The 26,829-nt window shown below is 42.3% G+C and overlaps 2 protein-coding genes across 2 annotated transcripts; both read right to left on the reverse strand.

Annotated features, from left to right (window-relative positions):
• Positions 1-500: 500 nt before the first annotated feature.
• On the reverse strand, positions 501-11,250 carry LOC133882123 (multiple organellar RNA editing factor 1, mitochondrial). Its single transcript, XM_062321229.1, has 5 exons — positions 10,724-11,250; positions 9,281-9,378; positions 9,139-9,204; positions 8,232-8,965; positions 501-974 (listed from the first exon to the last, which is right to left on the reverse strand). The coding sequence occupies exons 1-5, from the start codon at positions 11,107-11,109 to the stop codon at positions 963-965; spliced, it is 1,296 nt and encodes a 431-aa protein (XP_062177213.1). The 5' UTR covers positions 11,110-11,250; the 3' UTR covers positions 501-962.
• A 12,623-nt stretch (positions 11,251-23,873) lies between these two features.
• On the reverse strand, positions 23,874-25,886 carry LOC133882834 (endochitinase-like). The gene is made up of 3 exons (XM_062322056.1): positions 25,458-25,886; positions 25,239-25,389; positions 23,874-24,400 (listed from the first exon to the last, which is right to left on the reverse strand). The coding sequence occupies exons 1-3, from the start codon at positions 25,876-25,878 to the stop codon at positions 24,031-24,033; spliced, it is 942 nt and encodes a 313-aa protein (XP_062178040.1). The 5' UTR covers positions 25,879-25,886; the 3' UTR covers positions 23,874-24,030.
• Between the last annotated feature and the right edge of the window lie 943 nt (positions 25,887-26,829).

Below are 26,829 nucleotides of genomic sequence, written 5' to 3' on the forward strand. Positions count from 1 at the left end.
ACAGAAACTATCTAATCCATTAGCAGCCTAGAAATATAGGGAATTGTTTCATTTTGAATTATCAGGTTCACAAAATAGTGAAAGATTCAGAAATAATAATCATAATGGAAGGGATACAATTGTTTCTCTTCCTGAGCATCGAAGGTAATGTTATTCATGATGAATTGGAAAAGAAACAAAAGATCATATTCAACATCTGCATTACTCTAAACCAAGAGTTTTAAAAATAGATGAAAAAACTGGGAGTTTGAGAAATTGAGACCAACTCAAGACATATCTAACCAGGTTTGCACCTTTCAGAGCAAGTCATAATCCATTTAAAACAAACCCGCAACAAAAGATGCAAGTTAAAAAAGCTATAAACCACTGACTTGTATTATAATAATAATAATAAAAAAAAAAAAAAAAAAAAAAAAAAAACAACAACAACAACAACAACAAAAACAGAAATACCTAGATGGCAAGATCTTATCTAGTTAATTTGAAAATAACAGGAGAGATTTCAAAACCGTAGAAATTCTAGATGACCTTAATTCCCAAAAACACAATGGTGAATCAATACGTACAACAGCTATATTCTGAGATGGACACAATTTTTCTACAAGTTGGGTTGTAGGAAAATTTCTCCAACCTAGTCTCTAAAAGTGTCATGTGTCCCTTGTCCATTAGGCTTCACAAACCAAAAGATTAGAAAAGATCCCATAAACCACAATCATATTGTAATCAACCTAGAGACTTTGGTAGAAGCAGAAATCAAAGTTCAAGCTTCATAAAGGAAGTTACCAATTCCAACTTCAAAAGTCAAATAAAGTCGCATAAAAAAGGAAAAATTGGCAGACTATTTATGGTGACGAACTCAGAAGGCCTTGTATTTTCTGCCCTTGCGGATGAGAATGAAGGAGAGAACAACTTCTTTACAGATCCCTTCCCATCATGCTCTCAAGTAACCATTTGAGATATTATCAATATCTCCCCTGCAAAAACCAACAACCAAACGTCATTAACATTGCCAGAGGACATCACAATTTCACTTTTTTCTGATTAAAAAAGAGACACTCAAGTACACAGAAATGTACAGGACAAATTAGTAAACACGACATTGGAGACAACATGAAACGGTTGACTTCAACTAGACTTGCCCTAAAAGTACCTTTTTTTTTTTTTTTTTTAAGTAAATGAAATTTTATATAAAGAAAAAAAGCGTAAGGCGCCCCTCTAAGTACACTGGAAGTATACATAAGGAAACGCCTAAGAAGGCAAAGAAAAACGAACAAGAAAATCAGAAAAGCTAATAGACACGGGTGGCAAAAAAGCCTCCGTCCAAAGATACAATAAATGTAAAAACGATGCAACAATATTCTCCATGGAATTCTCAAAGTCTTCAAAACACCTAAGATTTCTCTCCTTCCAAACACACCGAAGAATGCATATAGGCACCATCTTCCAAACTGCAGCACTCCTTGACCTACCCGCCTTCCACCAACAAGAAAATAAATCGACAACTCTCCTAGGCATAACCCAAGACATACCAAACCGAGAAAAGACATGATTCCACAAAGTAGAAACCACATCACAATGAAGATGAAGGTGGTCCACAGTTTCCTCGTCTCTTTTGCACAAGTAGCATCTATCCACAATGATGATCTTTTGCTTCCTGAGATTATCCGCTGTAAGAATCTTACCAAGAGCTGCCGACTACGCAAAGAACGCCGCCCTCGAAGGAGCCTGAGTCCTCCACACACTCTTCCAAGGGAAACGACTACCCTCACCGCCGGCCAAGGAGCTGAAATAGGATTTAACCTTGAACATCCCTTTCTTGGAAGGGACCTACCTAAGCCTGTCAGCACGATCTCTACTCACCATGGCTAAATGTAACACATGAAAAAAGTACCTTTGTTTAAGTTGAAATTTTTTGGTTCAAGGTCAGCTGACTCAGCTCCAGATATAATTCACAATTCCCCAACATAGCAATGATTGCAGATCAACATCAACTTCTAATTCTGAGAATTTACTAAGATACTCCAGAGATTTCCCAAATGAGATAGTATGTTATCTTTCAAATGTATATTCGATGCTATTCTTTTCTATTCCAGCTTTCTGATGAAGATGGTGGACAAGTTACCCTTAAATGTTGATATAACATTCTTAAAGGAGAATTGCTAAATTGATCCATGTGGTTTCACCTTGAGACAAGTAAATCTCTGATGTTTCAAAATGAACAAATAACTCCCTGTGGTATGCCTACGTAACAAATAAGTCCCTCTACAAATTCCGGTCCTTTTTTTTCTTTTCTTTTTTCGGCATGGTCATTAAGAAAAGTACAAATTTACCCTTAAGTGAAAATTTATAAAATAAAATAAAATGAAAATGGAAGAGAAAAAAAAAAGGTTTGGAGACCACCCCAAAGGCCGACCAACCCATGGCTATGGTGCTCATCCACGTGCATGCGCTATGGCATCGACATGGGCTCCAACCGCATTCCATTCCCCAACGCCCACAATCCCAACTCTGCCCCTCCCTCCATGGAGGCCTCCCAGTGAAAGCTGGAGGATGATTCCGACAATTTCAAGGCCACCAATGCCACGACCCTGGCCCAACCCCCCTTCAAAATCCACATTGTGAAGGATCACAATGCTGAGCAACTGTGCCTAGAGGTGGAGTGCCTAGGGCTCAGCGCCATGGTCATGGGGAGCTGAGGGTTCGGGGCCTCCAAGAGGGCGGCCAAAGGGGGAGGGCATGGGTAGTGCCAGCACTATTGTGTGCACCACTGTGTGTCACCCACCATGGTCGTGCACTATCCGAATGAGGAAAGGAGTTGTGCTCACGTCTTGAAGATCACCGACCAGGTGGAGTTGCGCCCCGTGCCCCAACAGTCAAATCTGGCCCTTTGAACCACCCCCATAGCCATGGGATAGTTGGCCACCAATAAGTTAATCTTGATTTGCTTTCAATGCAATCAAATGGCCAGAATTTGAATGGAGAGACTTATTTGTTAAGTAGGCATACCACATGGAGTTATTTGTTCATTTTGAAACCCCAAAGATTTATTTGTACAAAGTCAAACCACAAGGGCCTGAGTCTTCTAACTAGAATTAGCATTATAACATTTTTTTCTCTTTGTTTTTTTTTTCCTAGTTAGCATAATACAAATTTCTGTGGAGTTGTTTGGGAGGCAAATCACTTTCAATTGAACATTGAATTGGGAAAACTAAAGCAACCAACAACATGCACCAGACCGAGGAGTCCCAAAGTTCGGGTAGGCATAAGAGAAAGTTAAACAAATACCATACTTTTAGACTCCTAAATTGATAGTTTTGAGAGATTCCACCAAAAGAATGAACTAAGGCTCCATAAAAAGGTATAGTCTGAATTCAGAGAATGGAAACACCTTTCTTTCTATCCTTTTATGTTCTAAATGTTTGCATGGAACAATTCATGAGTTATGTAGCTTTCTTCTCTAGAAGCTATTATTAATATTCCTACCGAGATACTTTCTTGTGCATGAACATAATCCAATCAAGAGGTTTTTACTCTACACCCATATTAGCAGAGGGAAAGAAGTACTATGGCCCTGTTTGGTAACTCTTGTGCAGAGATTTTTTTTTTCCTACTTTATATAACATCAATCACATTTTATTCCTATTTTTTTTTTAAAAAAAAAAAAAGAGAGAAAAGAATCCTTTTAAGCAGTAAATTAAAACAGTCTCAGAATTTCTCTCCTGCTCTCTCCCTCTTTCGACGAGTGAGAGCGCGTCAACCGGGAGTTCGCTCTTTCCTTTCCATCGACTAGCCTCTCATTTGTTCTTTGGGGCTAGAACTTTGTTCTGTCCGATTTTTTGGGTCGCGTTTTGCCATAGGGGCGTAAGCCAGTTACCATTTTGGTTGGGTGGGTTTTTTCTTCCGGCGACGATGTGAAGCCTTGACGTGGCCGTTGTGTTTTGGGTGTGTCGCGAGATGGACAAGCGATTTATAGTAGAAGCCAAGACTTTTGTCTTTTCGATTTTGGATGGGGCATCGGTGTTGAGGGTGGAGGAGAAAAGAAAAAATTCTCCTACGAGGTCGTCTTGAGCTTCCAGTGTTTCGAGTGGCTTGTGTCGATGATGGAAGGGCTTTTGGGTTCCCTGGAAGAGCAAGATTTTGTCAAGTCATTCAGGGAAGGGCTGAAAGTCTTGTTTGTTCAGATAGGTGGCAACAAAGCTGGCCGTTTCTTAGAGGCGACAGTTTTCAGGATGGGTGGCAGGAAACGGTTCTTTCTGATCCCTGAGGGTAGTGGAGGATGGGAATGGCACAAGTTCTTAGGCGAACTGAGAAAGACGGTAGATTACCTCTCAGCCATGGTGGGTTGCAGACTCAGGTCATCGTCTGCGTTGGAACAGAAGGTTGGGAAGGTAGAAGGGACAAGTTTGGGTTTGGTTACGAAGTGGACGGGGCTCTCTTTTGCGAAGGTGTTGAGGTCGAACCCGATCACTGCCGTGAAGAAGGTGTCTAGCGTGGGGGATCTTCCTTCCAGATTGAGGGATTCGCCGGTGGAGCCGTGTGATTTTCTTCTGGTGGTGAGGTTTGCAGAGGAAGACCAGAGAACGGCGGTAGATTGCTATTCCTTGGAATCTCCCTTGCTGGATCCTCTGGACAAAGACCAAAATCACCGACCGCTAGGCAAGAAGTCTCTCCCAAGTTCGAATTTGAATTTCAAATACTCAAACTTGCGTACGTGGAAACAGTTGGTAATCAGTTTCAAATTGGCCATGGGCCGAGCTGCTGGGAAGTTTCTGGGCCGGTTTTTCTGGTCTGGCTTGGGTTGGAAACACACAACTATTGGCTTGGGCCGGTTTCTGCCGAGACCTAGAGCCTCCCGTTCGGAGTCAGCCTCTGGGAAGATGTTGGGTCTGCATTTTATTGGGGGTGGGCCAACGAGGCGTTTGAGGATTGGCCAAAGCTTGGATCGGAAACGCACAGGTTGTCGTTTGGATCAGTTTCTACCGAACTCCAAAACCACCCGTCCGACAAGAATCATTTCAGAGATGTCGCTGGAATCAGCTTCTGGGGAGTTGTTGGGGTTGCATTTTACTGGGGGTGGGTCGACAAGGCATTCGAGGACTGACCCAGTGGGAGTGGGTCCGGACTCGCCGGTCCCTTTGGGGTGTTCTCTTCGGTAGATGACCTCGTCGTCGACAGCTATTGGGATGGCTCCTTTTTTGTCTTCTTCTGGGGGTGGGTCTAGTGGATTGCAGGTGATTCCGGTTGCTTCAAGTCGTTTTCCAGCCTCTATAGTCTCCGAGTTTCCTCCATCGCTGGCTCTGGATCCTGATTTTCCGGCGGCTCCGACCCATTCTCCAGCTGTTGTCTTTAAGTTCATTCCGTTGAGGCCACTTCAGATTCCTCAACCCGGTTTTGCCCCTTCGTCTCTTGCTAGAGCGGTTGGGTTGGGAGAGAAGTTGCGTTCATCCCTCCTCGTGGTGGTTTCTAAGCCTTTTCAGTGTTACTACTGGAGAGCGAAGGAACTAAGGAAAGGGCATTCTGTGAAATGGAATGATAAACTATTTTCGAATTCCTTGGAAGCCATGAAGATGTTTGCTGGCTGTGCTGTTAAAATGGTTACGATTGCAGAGCCTCTAGTGATCTAAGAAGGGGATTTCTCAATCCTCGCTCGATGGTGCCAGTTATTTTCACATCGCTGCAGAAGGTCGTCGAGCTCAGGATGGTTGGACCTTCCTCCCCCCTGAGAGATTGCCTATCTCCTTTTTCTCCTTATTCTGCTGAAAGAAACGGATTTTTCCAATCTCGAAATTGGCCTGTCGATTTTGATCATAATGGGGAGATTGTGGTTTGGGAGGAGGACGAAGATTATTGGGATGGTTTACCCTCGGATTGGGCTTTGGATGGTTCTTTTGAGGAGGAGGCCTTGGCTATTCAGGACGCCATGGAGGAAGATTTTTTGCGAGAGAAGATGATAGCACGCTAGAAGTCAGAAGGCAAGAGGGACCTACTAAATCTGCAAAGCTCCATAAATTATGGCAACGCTTCAGTTTCCTCTTGGCGTAGTAAAGGAAAGGCCCGCATGTTGTAGGGTTGTGTGCTTTGGTGGGCTGTGGGTTATCTCTCAGGTCTGGGTTTTTTCTCGTGTCTGGTTGGGCTCTTTTGTGGGTTATTTTGGGCGTTATTTCTTGTTTTCTCTCAGTTGTTGCGGGTTAGCTTTTGGTGTTTCTTGTGTATACTTCATGTGTACCAAGGGGCGCCTTTACACTTTTTTAATAAATCTTTTCTTACCTATCAAAAAAAAAAAAAGTAGAAAGAAGTTTGATTTTATTTTATTTTTTTTGACTTTTTTTGGGAGAAGTGAAAAAAAAAATGGGGGAAGCAGAGGGGGTTTATCAAACAGGGCCTATATCTCATAAACAAGTTGAAACAAGGAAAAAAAGTGCAAGCATCTATGAAGAACATTCACCACCAAGTGTTCCATAAATAAGCCTTTGGGTCTTTTAGGTCTCTCTCTCTCCCGTCTCCCTCTCAACAAAAAACCCTTAGGTCTCTTCTCTGATAACGTCAAGTGAGGAGGGAGGAGAGGCTCTCGTCTCCTCCCTCCTCATCCCTATCCAGTCTAGGCTAGTGTTTTTTCTTCTTCTTTTTGGTCTTTTAGCTTTGGGTTTCTCTACATCTTGGGAGTAGATCAAGGGTGGTTGGGTTGTCTTCCGCATGCACGCGCCCTGCCCAAGGCCTCACCAGATTGTTCTGGTCTTAATGGTCGATGTCAGTTCTGTGGATGGCCGCCACACTAGTGTGTGTGGCTGATTGGTTCTTTTGCATCTTGGCATGTAGATCTACGATGTTTGGGACCTCCTCCCCGTGCACATGCCTCACCGGGGACTCCGCTGTGTTCTAGCTCTACCCCGCCGTCGGCGCTGCTGCGGGTGGCCGCCATGCGACGTTCCGGTGTACATAAAAGAGAGTTTCTGAAGCTTAGGAATTAGATCTAGAGTGTTTGAGACCTTTTCACCGCGTACTCGCCACCACCATTGCAGTTTTTTTTCCCTGTAGCTCTGGCATTTCCTTTGTATTTTGAGTTTGCTTTATATTTTGGCTTCCGTCGGCTCGGGTTTTGGGTGTCTTATGTGGGTTTTGGGCTTGTGGGTGTTTTTTGGGAGGGTTGTTGAGTTGGGGTGCTTTCGTGACAGGTTTGGGTGTTTTCGAGGAGGGTTTTGACTAGGGCTTCAACTATTTTTTGGGATTTGGGTTTCACATGGGTTTTAGGTGTTGTGGGTGCTTTCTGGCCGGGAGGGTTTGACGGGTTGTTTTGCTGTTTTTGGGTTTTGGGTTTGTAAGAGCTGTATTGTATATTGACTGTGTAAGTAGGGGCACCCTTACTCTTTTTCAATAAAGTTGCAACATTACTTTAATAAAAAAAAGGTTGAAACAACAAGGCATATGAGATGCTCCAATAAAAGTAGGAACTTCAATTACACTTGATACTCACCACTGCCCTTCATAATTGTGTAATAACTCTTCCCTTCAAACCATGTGTTAGGATCTAAGTGTCCCACATGGTTAAATTGCAATCTTAACCATGTTTATATAAGCTCTTGTACAACCTCTCTTTGCAAGCCGGGTTTCAAATGTGAATTCTACCTGAATTTTATATCATTTGGTATTAGAGTCAACCACGATGTTGAGTATGGGATCGGACGCAGGTCGTCGAGTATGGATCGAATGGGTTGGGGCTTTGTGGTCAAGTCGCCGAGGGGGCATCCTATAAACTAGATTAAAATGTCTTAATACTATGTAAGACATAGTATTAAGACATTAAATATTGATAGATGTGTGAAGCTGCCAGAAGAGAGAACTATCATCGAGTCAGTGTCAATAGAGTGGGCTGCCGTGGACGTCGGTTGCAAAACGTGGTAGTATATTACAATCTTAAGTGTCCTACATATCTTAAGTGAAATCTTAACCATGTATATATAAACTCTTAAGCACCCGCCCCTAACAAACCGGTTCTTAAGAGTGAGTTTTACTTGAAGTTTGTATCAATTTGAAAGGCTTTGGGAAAGGTTATTCCCATCAGTAGCCTATAATTACCATTTCATTCCAAAAGAAATCTTTTTGAAACTTAAAAAGTATGTGGTGAAGGCATTACATGGCAATTTTATCACGCCCTCCAGCTCAATATTAGATTGTAAAGATAATACTCTGTAGGTCAAACTTCCAAATTAGTTACTAAAATAGGAATGTCTTACCTGGTCACTTCCCGTTGGTCCTCTAGGTGCATAGGTCCTTTGCTCTCCTTGCCAGTTCCTCTGCTCATCTTGTGAGACCCTTTGACCTTCTCCATGCCCTTGGTAACTGTGCTCATAGCCAGAACTTGCTCCCTGCCCAGAAGCTCCAAATGTTTCCTGGCCTTGATATCCAGCTGCTCCATGACCATAAGTGCCATCCTGTGAAGGACCATAATTCCTATTGGCTCCCACAAAATTCCCTTGTGCAGGAGGTACATAACGACTCTGATCTCCTTGGGGGAAGTTCCTTTGTTGTTGGGGAGAATAATCTCCCTGCCTCCCTGGATTGTAGTTGCCCTGATATGGAGGTATTGGATCTCCCCTCCCTGACTGGTAAGTACCCATTCCTCCCGGGGCAGAATTCCTGCTCATGGGCATAGGATCTCTTCTTTCTGCTGGTCCTGGTGGAGCATAATTCTGTTGTGATGGATAATTTTGTGGAGCCCCATGGTTCCTGGTCATGGGCATAGGATCTCTTCTTTCTCCTGGTCCTGGTGCGGCATAATTCTGTTGTGATTGATAATTTTGTTGAGCACCGTGGTTCCTTCCATCTCCTGACACCTGGTAGTCATTTGAGGGTCTATATTGCTGAGTTTGACCTTCGCGGCCATATCTGCGATCACGGTTTCTTCCCTGCTTCCAATACTGAACAGGGGGAGGCCTGGGTATAATTGTTCCATTTATGTATTTATCTCCTGGTAAGTACAGTGCATTAGTCTAAGTAAATAATTGAATGCCCAATATGAAGGTAGCAGCTCATTATTTTTACAAGAGTCAAAATATACACCATAACATTACAGGATTAATCCGTTTACAAACTGCAAGTATTCTCTAAATAAAGAAAACATTGATGTCAAAAAAATCCTACCTCCATACTCCTTGTTTACCGGATCTATGTAAGAATCAGGCAACACAAAAGTAACTCCAGGTAAACCTGTTTAAAACAAAATGGAAAGTCAGCACCAGTACCAAATACCATTTTTAATTGTGATATCAACAAAAACAGTTACCCTGAAATTTGTTTGATTCTTCTTCTGTCATCACAACCTGAAAGCCCTCATATGTTGTTGTACTACAAGCATAAATTCTCTTTTTCGCCTCCTCCACACTGAATCATAATATAAGAATAAGAATAACAACAACAACAACTAATGCAATCAGCATGGGCACTCCAAACCATCAAGCTCCAAACATCATAGGTACTTTGATGTACAAATCAGAGAAATGCCCAGCAAGAAACTTGAAGCTTTGACATAAAGCCATTCACCAAAATATGAATAACAAGAACATTATAGCTTATTACACCGTGTGTTATGAGAACAATCTAATAATATGTACTTTACAAGTGATGTAGAAAAGAGCAGAAACTATCCTACCAAAAAATTCTTAAGTTCAGATCCTTTTTGTTTTTTTAAAAAAAGTTGGACTCCCAATTATTCAGAACTTACTTGAATCATATTTAGGGGCCATCGTAATCTCATACATCCTGCTATTCTCTATGTACTACTCATGATAGATAGTCAGTGGTACACCTCAAATTATGGAAATGATAGTGATTATCTTTTAGCCAATCATCTCTAGCCACAAAACAAGGAGGTCCAACGGGTGAGGGACATTTGTGCAAAATTTCAAATCGCCTACAGGCCAAGTGATTAGCACATCTCAGTGCTATTTCAGATACATATTTTTTTTGGATGGCTCACACAAAGAAATGTGGGCTAGTTACGCGTGTCATGACAAAACAACATACATTGAGGTGTTCAGACTCCAATGGAGAAGCAACACCAAAAAAGGTATATATATAGGCCTTACAAGTATATACATTTTTTTTGATAAATATATACATAGATATATGAATAACATATATTTATGTCACAAACAACAAAAATGATCATCTTAGAACTCAGGAAGACTAAAGTCAACCTTCTGAGCAGTCCCCAATTCAGCTATTGGGTTAATTGGGGTAATTCTCTAGAACATTTCAAAGAAAACAGAATAGAACATGAGAACAAAGATTATCTTCTATACGCTCACCATTCTCATAAACCACATTACAACAAAACGTTAAGGAAAGAATATCCCAAAAGAAGAAAGGAACCACATATTCATCCCTTTTAAGTTTCACACTGTTTGGGATTCAAGAAAACAGATTTCCACTCATCTGACCAAAAACCACGGTTAGGCTTCATTGGAGTAAGTCTTCGATTTTAGATGACACACAATATCGAGAACAAGTTAAATAACTTTATACAAACTGAGCATGGGATAAGAAAATCACTCAGCACCTTATATTCAAAACCCTTCGTTCACAAAACGCAACAAACTCAAACACCATTAACATCTCATTCATCACATTCTTTACCTTTTCCCCAATTTCTTCAGACATCAAACAGAGGGTAAGAGTGAGTGAATGTGTGTGTGTGTGTGTGTGTGAGAGAGAGAGAGAGAGAGACCTGATGTTGAGGCCCGTAGCACAGGTCTCCTCGTAGGCCTGGACCATTTCCTGGGGGGTGGGCCTGTCGTCTTTAGGGAAAGACATAACGATGAGCCAGTGGTTGTAATCACAACCTTCGAACAGTATGGTGTCCGGGCCTATATCTTCAGTATTGTTGCTGTTGTAAGTTGAGCGGGCCGAGAAGAGCGCGACGGTCGTCGATCTGAAAGGCCGAGATTGGACAAGAAGAGCCCAGGGGTGCGATGGCGTGGACGTTGACGTCGGGCCCTGTAGACGCGAAGATTGTAAAGCGGCAGTGGAGATTGCAGGAACTGCAGACAGAGAGCGGTGGAGTGTGGAGAGCGAGGTTAGGGTTCGGCGGAGACGGAGAGAGTACAGCGCCATTGCTGGTGGTGCTGGTGACACCTTGGGGCTTCAGACAGAGACAGCGCGCAACCGGGGGTTAGGGTTCTGAGGGTTTTGGGGAGGTTTCTAGAGAAAAGGGAAATGAGGAGGGTAGCTGATGTGTGCATGATTCGGTTGTACGTTTCTGGATGAGAATAATAAGATTAACAATTATTTTAAAAAAAAAATAATAATTTTGTTGTTTTTAATTTTTATTTTATTTTATTATTATTCAAAAGAGGAAAAATGTGCTACAGCCTACAGCGGGATCATTTTCACTCCTAGACCTTACAACAAGCTGGTTATTACAAAATTTCCTTGGCAATTTGGAAAATATCTTAAAAAAATAAGGTTCAACAAGCTCTCTATTATTTCTTTATTTTATCTCTCGTCAATATCTCGCTCTAAATCTAGCGCACAAGTTGAATACGCTATTGAATTTGTTTTTAACATTTTCACTTTCTATTCGCGTCTTCCACTTTTCTCTTTCGCGCTTTAGTTTTTCTCTCCTCTTTAATGCTTCATCACTCTTCCTCTTCCTCACTCTCTCTCTCTCTCTAGAGGTAAAGGCACGCAACACACTCTAGCTCCATTCGAATATACGAATCTTCTCCTTTCGATTTCTCCTCTTCCAAAAGCTCTTCTTAGATTTTCATTTTTAAATTTTCTGTAAATTGATGATTAGCAAACCAGCTTGTGATTTGTAGCGGAACCCATGAACCCATACATTGCAAGCTCCTCTCTCTCTCTCTCTCCATTTACATACCCTATTTCTCTTAAATTGTTTGATGTGGGCTTCTTGGGTATGCCATATTGATTTGAGTGTTTTGGAAGGGTGCAGCCGATGGATCCAAATACTCTCCAATTCATTAGAACTAGTTGATGGCTTGGGCCAAAAGAAAGCCACATTGCCACCAAAAAAAAAAAAACCACCAGAAATCCTCTACGTACAGCTTGCTGATACCCAAACTACGTCACCAATCACATTCTTAACAAATATATTTACAATTTATGTGTCGATCTTTTCTGGATTTTGTTTTCTGTATAAATAGAGGAAAAGAAAAAGGAAAGTAATTAAGGAAACTCAAATTCATTAGCAAACTCACACACACATCCATTCACGTACTCTCGATCTCCAAGGTCTCTAAGATGGTTTTGATATTTGTATGAGCAATTACTTGAAAGGTCAGTTGGGATTTTTCCAGTTTTCCCAAATTTGTAATTATGTGATCGATTTTGCATTAATTGGTAATATTTGTTTATCACATGTTTTGCTTTTGCTATGAAATGTTTGTTGGGCCCAAAAGAGAGGTATTGTTGCTGTGGGTCTGAAATCATGATCAACTACCTACAGATTCAATGCATTGATTTCTTTTCTCTTCATGTATTTTCTCAACTAGTAAATTAAAGAGAGGATAATGAAACAGTTTAATTTTCAATTTTATGATATGCATGTTCATGTCTAGATTTTGTTTGCTTGCATATATAAATTGCGATAAAGAAAAGGAAAGTAAAGAGAATTTGATTGTGCTTATATTGTTGTTTAGAGATCAAATTAAGTTATATTCGTGTATAGTGGTTCAATATCAACCTCTGTAATGGACTTCAAATATGAAATGAAATCTTTTGAATGAAACTTTTACCTTTTAAATCTCTCTTTTCTGATCATAGCATTTGTAGGAGCCTTTTACTTTGATATTCTTTTCTGCAATCTTTTCAAGTCATCTGAGGAATAGACTATTTTGAATGCTCTTTTCCTTTGGATCTTCTAACTTTGTCGTGGTATCCTTTCCATAACCCTTTCGGGTCATTCGAGGAAAGGATTTGAACCAATTCATCATCTTATCCTTCGGAAACCTCCAATCGGGAGGTTTCAACCCTTTGTATCCTTTCCCTAGCCCTTTCGGGCTGTTCGAGGAAAGGATTCGGACGGATTCTATCTTGGATGTTCTTGTCCTTCCGAAAACCTGCAATCCTGCCGTCGTATCCTTTGTTGGACTAACCAATAGGCTTTTCTTGCTCTCGGTGTTGGATAGACCGGGAGACTTTTCTTTTTCTGCTCTCGGTTTTGGACTAACCGAGAGGCTTTTCCTGCTCTCGGTGTTGGACCAACCGAGAGGCTTTTCCTGCTCTCGGTGTTGGATAGACCGAGAGACTTTTCTTTTTCTGCTCTCGGTTTTGGACTAACCGAGAGGCTTTTCCTGCTCTCGGTGTTGGACCAACCGAGAGGCTTTTCCTGCTCTCGGTGTTGGATAGACCGAGAGACTTTTCTTTTTCTGCTCTCGGTTTTGGACTAACCGAGAGGCTTTTCCTGCTCTCGGTGTTGGACTAACCGAGAGGCTTTTCCTGCTCTCGGTATTGGATAGACCGAGAGACTTTTCTTTTTCTGCTCTCGGTGTTGGACTAACCGAGAGGCTTTTCCTGCTCTCGGTGTTGGACTAACCGAGAGGCTTTTCCTGCTCTCGAGAGACTTTTCCTGCTCTCGGTGTTGGACTAACCGAGAGGCTTTTCTTGCTCTCGGTGTTGGATAGACCGAGAGACTTTTCTTTTTCTACTCTCGGTGTTGGACTAACCGAGAGACTTTTCCTGCTCTCGGTGTTGGATAGACCGAGAGACTTTTCTTTTTCTGCTCTCGGTGTTTGGACTAACCGAGAGGCTTTTCCTGCTCTCGGTGTTGGACTAACCGAGAGGCTTTTCTTTTAACCCCTAATCGAGAGATTTCTTTCTATTGCAACCTTTCCATGACCCTCTCGGGTTGTTCGAGGAAAGGATGCAAGTGAGTTCTTTTCTAAGTAAAGCATAATTCAGATTGATTCTCGGATTTCTGCAATTGTCAATATATACTGGAAGTAGAAATTCTTTATTGAATATGAAATTGTTTGAAAAAAGCTGGAAAAAGCAATAAATTACATAAAATATTTCTTTAGGTGCTCGGCATTCCATGATCTCGGGAGTATCTTCCCTGTCTCGGTCATTAAGCGATAAGCTCCCTTCTGATGGCATCCTATTACCTTATAGGGACCTTCCCATCCGGGTCCCATTTTGCCTTCCGCTGGATCTTTCGTCATTAAGCTCACCTTCCTGAGTACCCAATCTCCGAGCTGGAACTTTCTGGGCACCACCTGTTTGTTAAAATACCGAGCCGTTCGATTCTGATATGCCGCCCATGTGACATGAGCGTCGTCTCTTTTCTCCTGCAAAAGATCCAGGTGTACCTTAGCATTTTCGTCGTTGAGTCCTGGATTGTAGTGAGCTACACGGAAGCTTGGAGATCCTACTTCCACAGGTATCACCGCCTCGGTTCCATACGTAAGTGAGAATGGTGTCTCGCCCGTTGGAGTTCTTCTGGTGGTTTGGTACGACCACAGCACCTCTGGAACATATTCAACCCATGCTCCTTTCTTCTTATCAAGCTTTTTCTTCAGAGTCTTTACCAGGGTCTTGTTCGTCGCCTCTACCTGACCGTTCGCCTTTGGGTATAGTACCGAAGCATAATGGTTTCGGATACGGAGCTCCGAACACCACTTCCGAAATGGTTCACAGTCAAACTGCTTCCCATTATTTGTGACGAAAGCATGAGGAATCCCAAACTGGCACACCACCGACTTCCAGAGGAAAGTTATAACATTCGCTGTAGTTATAGCTGCTAATGCTTCTGCTTCCGCCCATTTGGTTAAATAATCTACAGCTACAACCAAGAACTTCCGTCCACCTTTCCCTACCGGCATTGGGCCAACTATATCCACCCCCCATTTCGCAAATGGCCATGGAGAAGTGAGGGGGGTGAGCTTCTCGGGACTTGCTTTCATGATTCTTGCGAACCTCTGGCACTTGTCACAGGTTCTGAAGAGAAGAGCTGAATCTTTCTTGATCGTAGGCCAATAGTAGCCCGCTCGGATGATTTTTTGTGCCAGCATCCTTCCTCCTGAGTGGTCTCCGCACACACCTTCATGGATTTCCCTGAGAACATAATTCGACTCGGCCTTGGAGAGGCATTTGAGCAGGGGTTCGGAATATCCTCTTTTGTACAGTATCTCCCCGAGAAGGCAGAACCGTTCTGCTTGTATCTTCACCCTCCGAGCCGCGACCTTATCTTCGGGCAACAACCCATTTCTGAGGAACTGGATGATGTCCCTTGCCCATTCTGGCTCATCTGGTGCTGAGTCTACTTCCATAACCTTGGTCCTCGGGGCTATCGAAGTCTCAGTCAGAATAATAATTTGCCTTCTTGATGCAATCGGCTCGGATGTTTTCCTCCCGAGGTATCTTTGTGATGACGAACCTTTCGAAATAGGATTGGAATCGCTGTACCTCTTCCAAATACCTGGCCATTCTATCTTCTTGTGCTTCGAATTGCCCTTGGACTTGGCCTACGACCACCTGAGAGTCACTCCGGATTTCGACATTAGTTGCCCCCATCTCTCGGGATAATGCCAACCCACTATCACCGCTTCGTACTCAGCTTCATTGTTCGTCGTAACGAAGTCCAGTTTTACAGCAAAACCGAACTCTTGTCCTTCGGGATTCCTGAGGAGGACTCCTACTCCGCTTCTGCCCTGTGTGGAAGAGCCATCTACAAACACAACCCAGGTTGACTCCTTAGGAAGTTCTTCTGCTTCAGGAATGTTGCAGAATTCTACCAGGAAATCTGCCAGAACCTGTCCTTTGATAGCCGTCCGAGGATGAAACTCGATATCAAATTGTCCGAATTCCACCGCCCAGTTGACTAATCTTCCCGAGAGGTCAGGTTTTTGCAACACCTTCTTCATCGGATACTCGGTTAGAACTCTGATAGCGTGAGCCTGAAAGTATGGCCTCAATCTTCTGGCTGAAATAATCAAGGCGAACGCCAACTTCTCGATCTGAGGATACCTTTCTTCTGCGCCATGCAGTGCTTTACTTGTAAAGTAAACTGGTTTTCTGAACTCCTGAATCTTCTCGGACTAGCACCGAGCTTACTGCTGAGGGAGATACTGCCAGATAGAGATAAAGAATCTCCCCTTCGGTTGGGCGGCTTAACAATGGTGGGTTGGCTAGGTATTCCTTCAACTTCCTGAACGCCTCCTCACACTCCACACTCCACATAAATGCTTTTTGTAAAATTTTAAAGAAGGGAAGGCACTTATCTGTCGACCGTGATATGAAACGGTTCAGGGCCGCAATCCTTCCTGTCAGTCGTTGGAGTTGTTTCGTTGTTCTCGGGGCCTCCATCTCGAGGACAGCTCTGACCTTCTCTGGATTTGCTTCAATGCCCCTGTGCGACACCATAAACCCCAGAAACTTGCCTGAAGAAACTCCGAAGGCACACTTCGCGGGGTTGAGTTTCATGTTGTATTTTCTTAGAGTCCGAAAAGTTTCTCGGAGGTCTTCTATGTGTTTGTTTGCCCGAACACTTTTAACCAGCAGGTCATCTACGTATACTTCAACGTTTTGGCCAATTTGACTTTGAAACATCCGGTTCACAAGTCGCTGATACGTGGCTCCTGCATTCTTCAGTCCGAAGGGCATCATCTTATAGCAGTAAAGTCCTCGGTCTGTGATGAAAGCAGTTTTTTCCTGGTCTGCTTCTTCCATGTAGATCTGATTGTATCCCGAGAAGGCATCCATGAAGCTTAAGAGCTCGTGTCCGGCCGTCGAATCAACCAATAAATCTATCCGAGGCAGAGGAAAGCTATCCTTCGGACAGGCTTTATTCAGGTCAGTGAAATCTACGCACATCCTCCACTTGTCGTTAGACTTCTTTATCGGCACCACATTGGCCAGCCACTCGGGATAATCCACCTCTCGGATGAATCCAGCTTTCAGCAACTTCTCTACTTCTTCCGCAACTGCCGTGTTTCGTTTGGTGGCAAAGGCCCTCATTCTCTGTTTCACAGGGCGATAATTTGGGTCTACATTTAGCTTATGGACAATAACCGAGGGATCAATCCCCGGAATATCTTCATGGCTCCAGGCAAATACATCTTTGTTGCGCCTAAAAAATGCCACCAGTTCTTCCTTCATAGGTTGAGGGAGTTGTGAGCCTATGTGAACTTTCTTTCCCGAGTCACCTATCTCGAACTCCTCCAAGGCTTCCACAGGCTCCCCCAACGGTGATTGCTATTTTTCATCTTCCTTAGTTTTCTCCCCCCGACTGTGCTGCCTCGGGGTTTCTTTTAAGGACAGATTGTAGCATCGCCTGGCTTCCCTCTAGTCTCCCTTCACCTCTCCAACTCCTTCTTCTGTCGGTAACTTCATGCTGAGATGCGGTGTTGAAGTCACAGCCTTGAAGTCGTTGAGAGCTGTCCGTCCGATAATAGCATTGTAGGCCGAGACTTTGTCAACTATCAGGAACTTCACCATAATGACTTTCTGCCTCGGATAGGTCCCTGCCGTCACAGGTAGATCAATAGAACCGAGAGGCAACACCTTTTCTCCAGCAAAACCCTGTAACTGGCAAGAGACCGGGACCAGCTTTTCTCGTGGAACGCCCATGTAATCGAAAGCTGATTTAAACAGAATATCAGTCGAGCTCCCTGTGTCAACGAAGATCCCCCGAGTCTGATAATTTGCTATGGTCAAGGTGACCACGAGGGCGTCTGTGTGCGGAAGCGAGACCCCAGCATAATCATCATCAGAAAACTCTATAACCAGAGGGTTATATTTCCGAGACTTTGGGGGTTTCTGGACCGAGTATACTTCAAAATCGTCCAGCTGCCTGGCATACGCCTTCCGAGCAGAGTTGGACTCACCTCCTCCTCCAAATCCACCCGAGATAGTGTGGATGATTGGGAGATTACCTTGCTGCGCCACCCGAGGTTTGCTCCTACTTCTCTCCCTTCCTTCATCCCTCCGAGGTCGAGGTGCTGGCTCTCGGCTTCTTTCTCTTCTGTCTTCTTGTCTCGGTTGACAATTCTTCCTTTCATTCCGATCCTCTTCCCTCCGAGGCCGCGGATAATGGTCTCGCTCCTGATGATTCCTCTCATTGGCAAGAAATCGGACTAATTTCCCATTCTCGATGAACTTCTCGATCAATTGCCTCAATGATACACACTGCTCGGTCAGATGACCGTGTGAATCATGGAAGGCACAGTATTTGTGAGCTAAACGCGAGGGCGGATCTCCTGGGATGGGTCTCGGTCTCTGGTAATTCGGATCTCTTTTGAGTTCCATGAGCACCTCGGTGAGGGAGGCGTTCAATGGTGTCCACTTGTAATATCCGAAATTCTTTTTCACCTTCTTGTATTCTCCGGGACCGGTGTCCTGTACAGGCTCAGGATTCTTCTTCTTCTTAGGCTTCTCGGTGGATGGCTGTTGTTGTTGCTGGGAGTTATCGAGAAGGGCTCGGAGCGATTCTTCCTTATTGATGTACCTGTCCATCTTTACCATAAAGGTATGAAGATCTTTCGGTGGTTTCAACGCCAGTTCTGCCATCAGAGGCCCATCCTTCTTCAAGCCTTGGAAGATTGCTCCATAGATGAAATCATCTGGCGCACTCTCTGTGTCCAGCTTCTCCTGGTTGAATCTCCATAGATAGTCTTTTAGAGACTCGTTTGGCCCCTGCTGCACAGAGAGTAGGTATCCTCGGGGTTTTCTTCTAGCTCTTCCGGATACGAACTGGGCCAGGAATTTCCTTCCAAGGGCGTCGAAACAATCAATCGACCTTGGTGTGAGATTCCTGAGCCAGTCTCGGGCTTTTCCTGACAAGGTGAGAGGAAAAGCTCGGCATGCCACAGCATCTGGTGTCTTGTGCAAGGAGACATGGGATCGGAAATTGTCCAAGTGCTCTACCGGATCTTCACTGCCTGAAAAAACAGGGATATCAGGTACCTTGAATCTTCTGGGTAGATCGAAGTTGGATACTTCTTCGGTGAATATCGACTCCTTGTGCTGAAAGAGGTTGTCCACGAGAGACTCCTTCCCATCACGCTTCTGATCAATTGTTTTTTACAGCGCGTCATATTTTGCGCCCAGGTCCTGGACCATCTTCTGCAACCTCCTTTCCGATTCTGTTGGTGAAACCGGATTGATGGGCTCTCCATGATCTTCGTTCCGCGGCCCTGCTTTCTCTCCTGACCCTTCTGGGTTGCCACCAAGGTTTGTCCCTTCTGCTGCATCATGATTGAATGGCGGCGGCGTCTGAGCAGCTTGGAGCAGAGCATTTTGAGCCAGCAAATCCTCCACATTCTTCTGCGCCTGGGCCAACTGTTGACTCAGTTGGTTTATTCTGGCCTCCGGTCCAGCAGATTCTGCTTCTCCACGAACATCGTCTCGGCTAGTAGGCGGTGCATCGTTTTGAATCGACTTGGAGCGTCTCGTAGTCACCATCGCGGATTTGTTTTTCGTAAGAATAACTTATCGTTCCCACAGACGGCGCCAAACTGTTGGTACAGTTTCCGGTATGGTGACGTGTCGCCTGGTGATTTGCTGCTGGGTTCTGATCTACTACCTCAATCCTGCAAAAACAACAAACAACTCGTCCGGGGTGCCGACTACGCCCACTCCGATGCCTAAGTCAGTTTAAATCAATTTTCTACAGAGTATTCTTAATCTTAATCTCAAGAGCTTAGAGAATTCGTAATTCCATACCTGGTGCGGCTGTCGTATTTATAGGCTGGACTTGCGGTCTTATCAGACTTGCAATCTTACCAGAATTTTTGACACTTAGTTGGATTAGGAGTTTGAGTCCTAGCTTAGTTGAACTTTAACCATATCTTCAGGGAATTCGAATGGGATTGTAGAGTCCGAAGTTGATTGCGTTTGAACCTCTTTAAACTTGATTTCGTATCAATAACTATCTTATCCCATTAATTATGGAATTGTGGTTTATCCCTGATCTTCTGGGATTCTATCCTCATCGCATTCTAAGACAACTGCGGCACACTTCAGCCAACCTCCGAGGTGATGATACCCGAGATATGTTCGCTCCGACTTGGAGATCTCGGGGTATCGCCGCACCATAACAAGGTTGTGTAAGGCCGAGATGTTGTCCCGCTGAATCGATATTACACCGAGGCGTTATTACCCCGAGGCGCTAATACTCCGAGACACAAATACCCGAGATATGTTTGCTCCGTTCAGACTAGGAGATCCCGGGATATTTTATATACCGTAACCTGGAATGTGAAGACCGAGACGTCGTTATACCTCCGAGATGTCTTTATATGTCCGAGACGTCTTTATATGTCCGAGACGTCTTTATACCTAGACGATCTTTCTTTGTTGGGAGGAATAAATGTTCGAGACATAACTCCGAGATGTCTTTGAATCCACGTGTCTCTAGGGTTGATTTTATCCCTAACACCTGTCGTGCCAAAGGCACCGACAGATCGGGAAGCAGTGATGAAAGCATTGTAGGTGTAGAACCCACTGCTGGGGCAGCGGGCATTGTTGTGACGTTTAAGCAATTGGTTGAAAAGAGAAAAGCCAAGGAGGCTTCCGACACCGACACCACTGCCGGCCTGTAGGCGTTGGGGTTGGTTTGGAAGGTTGGCTCTGGTAATCAGCACCACATGCAGTAAGCGGGTTTGGTGCCACACCACCCTTGTTGGCTACAACATAGTCCGTTTGGACAAAGACCATTCCTAGCTTGTCTTCCACATTGTTCTGCCGAGGTTCCTAGCAAGAAAGCTAAGGACAAGACAATGAAGTACTGCATGTATGAGTTCATTTATGAGTTAGAATATGCATGTGATGGATGGGGTTTTTTGGGTCAGTGGATGAGACTCAAGGGTACATATAGGGTGGAGTAATGCTATGCATTACCCTCTGTCGTCCAATCTTATATGGTGTGATTTTTTCTTTTGGAACCAGATTCTTTTCGGTTCAAATGGACGGAAAGGAGTTTGTTCCATTTTTTTAAAGGGCAAAATTATCGGTTACTCTTTTTTTGATAATTTTGCCCCTTTAAAAAGAGAATCGACTCTGGCTTCTCCAGTTCAAATGAACGAGAGATTAGAATCCGAATTCCTTCTTTTTGAGTGTTAGAGATCACGTTTCATAAAATTGGAGATAGAAACAGATGGAGATTGATGTATACAATTATTCTATAAGGTGTTACGGTCTTTTTCGATTTTCCTCGAATGAGTTTGATTCACGAGAAATGCTATATACGTACCGTTTATTTATCAAATTGAATGTGACGTGGTCTCCCAATCAAATAATCTTATTCCTATCCATTAAATATTATGGAGAACGACGACACATCACATGGCCTGCATGTAACATTCATCTTTATTCAATTCACATGGGCTGCTCTCCAGGACTGCAATGACTTTCTTGTCCGATTTGAGAAAGACAAATATTACAAAAGATATGCAGATGGCATTTACCATATGATATTGACTAATTAAGTCATGATTTTTCCACACTGAAATTGCCAGGTTTGAATACGTCCTATAATAGTACATCCTGTCTCTTTTTGTTTCTTCATAAAGCCCCTCAAAATGCTTGTATTTATTTTTTATTTTTTTATATTTATATCTTATAGTTTATATTTTTTATTATTTGTTTATATTTTTTTTTTGTACTTTTTATTGTAAGTACGTAACACATATCATTGATGGCCAGCCTTCAAAATTCCTTTTTGTTTTTATTTTTTATTTTTTATAGTTATATCTTATAGCTAATAGTTTATATTTTATAATTTTTTTATTGTAATGTGATTGATGGTAACTCGGCAGTCTGTCGATTTTTGCTTACCATATAAAATTTGGGTGCAGAATCTATGTATTTTTGGTTGCCACACATAATTGCAAACCATTTTTTATTCTCGGAAAAGCTAATTACAAAAGGATAAAACTGCAATGATTGATGTTACATTTTTTCCTAATGTTAAGATGAAAGCCTAGAGCTAGATGCATTAGATCTAGAATGGGCCCAAACAAACTTCAAAGTTTATCTAATAGGGGAATGATAGATGCATTCATAGGGCACAACAAGTGCACTACCACAAAGCATAATATGACACACCCCATTGTGCGTGTGGTAGTGTACTTATTGTGCACTATTAGTATTTTGAGCATTTTCCTATCTAATAATGGCCTTCAGCTAAAGACCCGATTACGATGGTGGCAATAGGGCAGCGCTTCATTACTACTATTGAAAAGGAATAAAAAGGAGTCATGTTTAGGGCGGATCAAATACCCACATCCCCCACCCCAACCTGCCCCTAAAATTTCGGGTTTTAGGTATTTTTTGCGGGTGCGGGTCAAAAATTAATATACCCGTGCAGGGCGGGTTGCGGGTTGGGGTTTTAAAAAACCCCGGGGACCCGCCCCGCCCCGCACAGTTAAAAAAAAAAAAAACCCTACTAACCCTAGCAATGCCGCCCCCCCCCCTTCCTATTTTTTCCTTTTTTTTTTCTTCCTAATCCCTAGCGCCGCACCCCTCCCCCTCTTCTTCTTCTTCTTCACGATTTCCGTCATGCTGCGTCTGCTCCAATGGAATTATGGAAGTCGATAGGCCTCACCGAGTCACCGGTTCTGTGGGAACGTCATGAACGGTGGGAACGTCAGGGTTGGCGAGGAGACCGGGAACGGTGGGAAGATCGTCGACGCTCGCTTCAAGAGGCCTCGCCGAGTCGCCCATCCTGAGGTCAGTGACCTCTCATCCCTTTTTTGTGATTTGTTTGAGTCTGGTTGTTGTGATTTGTTTGTGATTTTCTTGTTTGAATATGATTTTGTTTGAATCCGGTATTGTTTGAATATGATTTTCTTGTTTGGTTCCTGAGAAAATCTAGCTTTGGTTTGATTTCTCATTTTTCTAGATCTAGGTATTAAACCCGCATAACCCGCACCCCCCGCCCCGTATCACCCCGCACCGCACGGGTTCTACCCATTTTTGTACGGTTTGCGGGTGCAATTTTCGCAACCCGCAGAGCTGCGGGGCGGTGCCAAAAAAGGGGCATCCCCGCCCCCCTGCCCCATGTTCAGCCCTAGTCATGTTATATGCCATCTTTTTTTATCTTATAAAGGATGTGCCTTTTAAAATTACTATTGAAGTCATTGAAGAATAAAATAAATAAATAATGTATAGCATTACTCAATAAAAAAAAAAAAAAATTTACATCTCTTGTATATCTCCCATATATCTCTTTTCTAAATCAATCAGTACATTTGTAAGTTCTACAAATTTAATGGTTAATTTAGAAAAGAAATGTAAAAAAAATGTATATATAACATGTCTCTAAAAAAAGGTGACCACGTTGCGCCATGTTTTGAAGCAGTTGTATGTTCATAGTTGTTTGACATCTTTTGTTATGTTTGTTTCACTATATGTGGTTTCGACAACAACGTAAAACATTCACCCTAGCTTATTCTTTACTCGATCCCGTGGTCTCGACAAAGTAGGGCAGATAATTCAGTGACACAATTTATGAGTTAAGGTTGAGGGGTTTGACTTGTTTAATTAGATAGGTCTTTTACTCTACTACTACTGCTACTACATACTATCCATATAAGGTTTAATTTAGTATATATAATCATAGGATTTATGATCGATTATATCAGTATAATACTATATACGTCAATCCTAATTAAGCCGGCCTCTTTAATTAAACAAGTCAGATTCATCAACCCTAATCTACTAATTTTATGTTGGATTTGTGTGGGTTTTCGTGGATCGTATAAAAAATTGACAATCATTATATATGTCGTGTGTCGAGTTTGAATCATATCATAACATATGTATAAGATTATTAAAGTCGTCGTTAAAGACTAAAATTCTTGTAGTGCGTTATTCGGCCTTGTCCATGCGATCGTCAGCTTAAAGTAAATGCACCATAGTAAGAGATAAGTGGGAACTCTTTTTACTTCTTTATTCAGCTGTAATCTGGAAAATTTCTCAATGGACAAGAAAATCTCCAATTACGTAGGGTTATATTATTGACTCCTTATTATACTTGTTTGAACCTTTATTTGCCTTGGAACATAGCAGTGCAGCTTAGGCAAAGGGCTTCTGATTGTTGCAGTCCAAGTTGTCCCCGTAGCTTACTCCCAAGATGTCACAGTACCTTTTGTAGAACCCGATCCTATCAGCCACTCTACTGTCAGCACCCTTCCCACATTCCAGCCCACCATTGATTATGTTGGTAATGACACCGTAGCCCGAAACCCGACCAGCTGACCTGTCCGCAGCGGACGGTGTCCATTTTCCGATGATGACATCGTGGCTGGACGGCTTGTTTCCCTGCGGGGTCATCCAAAACCATATGGCTGTCTTGAATGATATGGTTGCGTCTGTGGCTACCAGATCCGGATTGTTTAGCAGATCAGCTCCAATGGCTTTCCCCGCTTGCCCGTAGTTGTAGTTGCTATCAAGGTCAACCAAACAATCAAAGTCGTTAGAAGTCTCTGATATTATATGTAAGGATAAGGCTGGCAATATTTTATACAACTCGCGAATCGGAAATGAATTAAAAACGAAATTAATAGGCTAGATTTAATAGGTTTGACTCATTTAATTAAATGGTTCAAATTAAAATTTATATATATAATCTTATACCCATATCTTGAGTACTCGATGTGAACCCGACACTAGACATTAGGGTGGACATTTTTTTATGCGACCTGCAAACTCAATATGAACCCAATACAAAATTATTGGGTTAGAATTGAGGAGTCTAACACGCTTTAATTAAATAGGTCAAGTTAAGATTAACGTATATAGTTTTATACTCATGCCTACGCACAACTCTAACCCAACACATGAACACGAATAATTGTTACCCCTAATTATATGTTTAATTGTGTGCGTGCGCGGAAGTAATGTTTAATTCAAAGACTTGAAGCACTATCAACAGACTTCCTAAACTTCATTTCCTTTTCTAAATGTAGAAAAAATCAAAAAAGCCATCTGCTGCTGTTTCATTTTCTCTTACCTATTCTAAGGGAAAGCTACCGTGATACCCAATTAAGATTCTGGGAATCAATTTATTTTTTCTTATCTTTATTAATTTATTTAATTAAGAAAAGTCTTTTTCTTTGTCTCTGATCTTTCTTTTAACATTAATTTGAAAGAATATTTAAATGAAAAGAGAAGCTATGTGGACTGTATTTTAATAAAAAAGTAAAAAGTACGTAGTTTAATTTCTTTGATTTTTTTTTGAAAAAAGATCTAAAAAAAGCTGCCGGAAGTTCTTAATTACTTACTGAGTGAGTTGAAGGGGTCCCCGGCCATAATATTGTTTGCCTGCAGCGCACGGCCATTCTTTGGACGACGTACAATAGGCTGCCTTGTTGGTTTCCGTAATGAAGCAATAACCCCATGCATATGGGCCATCTGGTGCACTTGACCATCCTCCTACACAAAATATATACAATTAATCATCTTTTTTGCATTTAAATCCAACAAAAACAAAACTTTCTCACCTGTGGTCTCGTGAGAGGTTTGAGCCAAGAAAGCAGCAATCTCCCTTTTACGTGTATTAACATCACCATTTGTGCCAAAGCCACCAAAAGATCGTGTAGCAGCGATGAAAGCATTGTATGTGTAGAATCCGTTGCTCTTACATCGCGCATCGTTCCGATATTTAAGCAGTTGGTCGAAAAGAGCGGCGCTGATGATGCTGCCGACATCGCCGCTGCTAGGGGTGGCGGATGGGGTTCCGCTAGCTGATTTGCATTGGCTTTGGCAGCCAGTCTCACAGTAGTCAGCTGTGCTGCCACACCACCCAAATTTGCTACAACATAGCCCATTTGGACATGCAGCTCCACCGGCCTGACTTCCACATTGTTCTGCTGAAGTTCCAAGCAAGAAAGCTAAGGAGAGAATTAAGGTATAGACCTTCATTTTTATCTATAGAGGTTGTATATGGTTTATAGAAGAGAATGGTCATGGGTATATATAGCTGCATGTGTAATGGGTTTTCCTTGACTATTCTATTCTAAATGGGTCGGCTAAGCCTCATGATTCTAAATCTATTTGAGGGGATGCTTTTTTGGTGTGGTTTGAAAAAGTGTTATGATTTGATATAAAAATGAAAATTGTTTTTTTTTTATTTCTAAGAGTGTTTTGTGTTTTAATTAATTTTATATATAGCTTCAAGAGACTGGTTTTAACTCAATGAGAACTCTAACTTAAGAACTGATAGCCCTAAGTGATATCTTTAACCATTGTGCCAACCACTCTAGGCTAATTTTATTAATATTTTTGTTTTGACCAGAAAAAACAAAAGGCAAATTCTCTATCAATTGGCCACCGTCAAGACTCGCAAGTGATATTTTAATTTTGAGGATAAGAAGAATTTTGGACATTTTCGACAGCCACTAGCTAGTACTTTCCAGAGTCATTGATATTTCATTGACTTCCACAATAGATACTAGTCTTGGTCTCTTACACTGCAGCGGCAATTTCATGCGTCTTTCGCCGAAGGAAGATCAGATCTCGCTTGCATAAAGAGACAAAAGATAGAAGAATAGGACGAAGTTCAGCAGTAAGAGATGGCTCATCAACATTAGTCTCTTACGCTCCGGTAATAGTAAATCAACAGAGGTTGAATAAATACAATTATCTAGTTTGACTTGTGTTCGGAAAAAGATTAAACAACCCTATGGCATCAAAAACAAGAACACAAATATTGACACATCAAACTAATACCTGATTTTAGAATAGCTCATTGAAATTTCAAGTGCACTAATGTGATCCATCAAACTATTAAAATGTGCTAAAAATGCCAAATTTGTAGAAATATTCCTATAATACCCTTATTTCTTAAAAACTAAAATAAAAAAATTAATAAAA

Source organism: Alnus glutinosa, chromosome 11, assembly GCF_958979055.1.
Source record: "Alnus glutinosa chromosome 11, dhAlnGlut1.1, whole genome shotgun sequence".
Taxonomy (NCBI): Eukaryota; Viridiplantae; Streptophyta; class Magnoliopsida; order Fagales; family Betulaceae; genus Alnus; species Alnus glutinosa.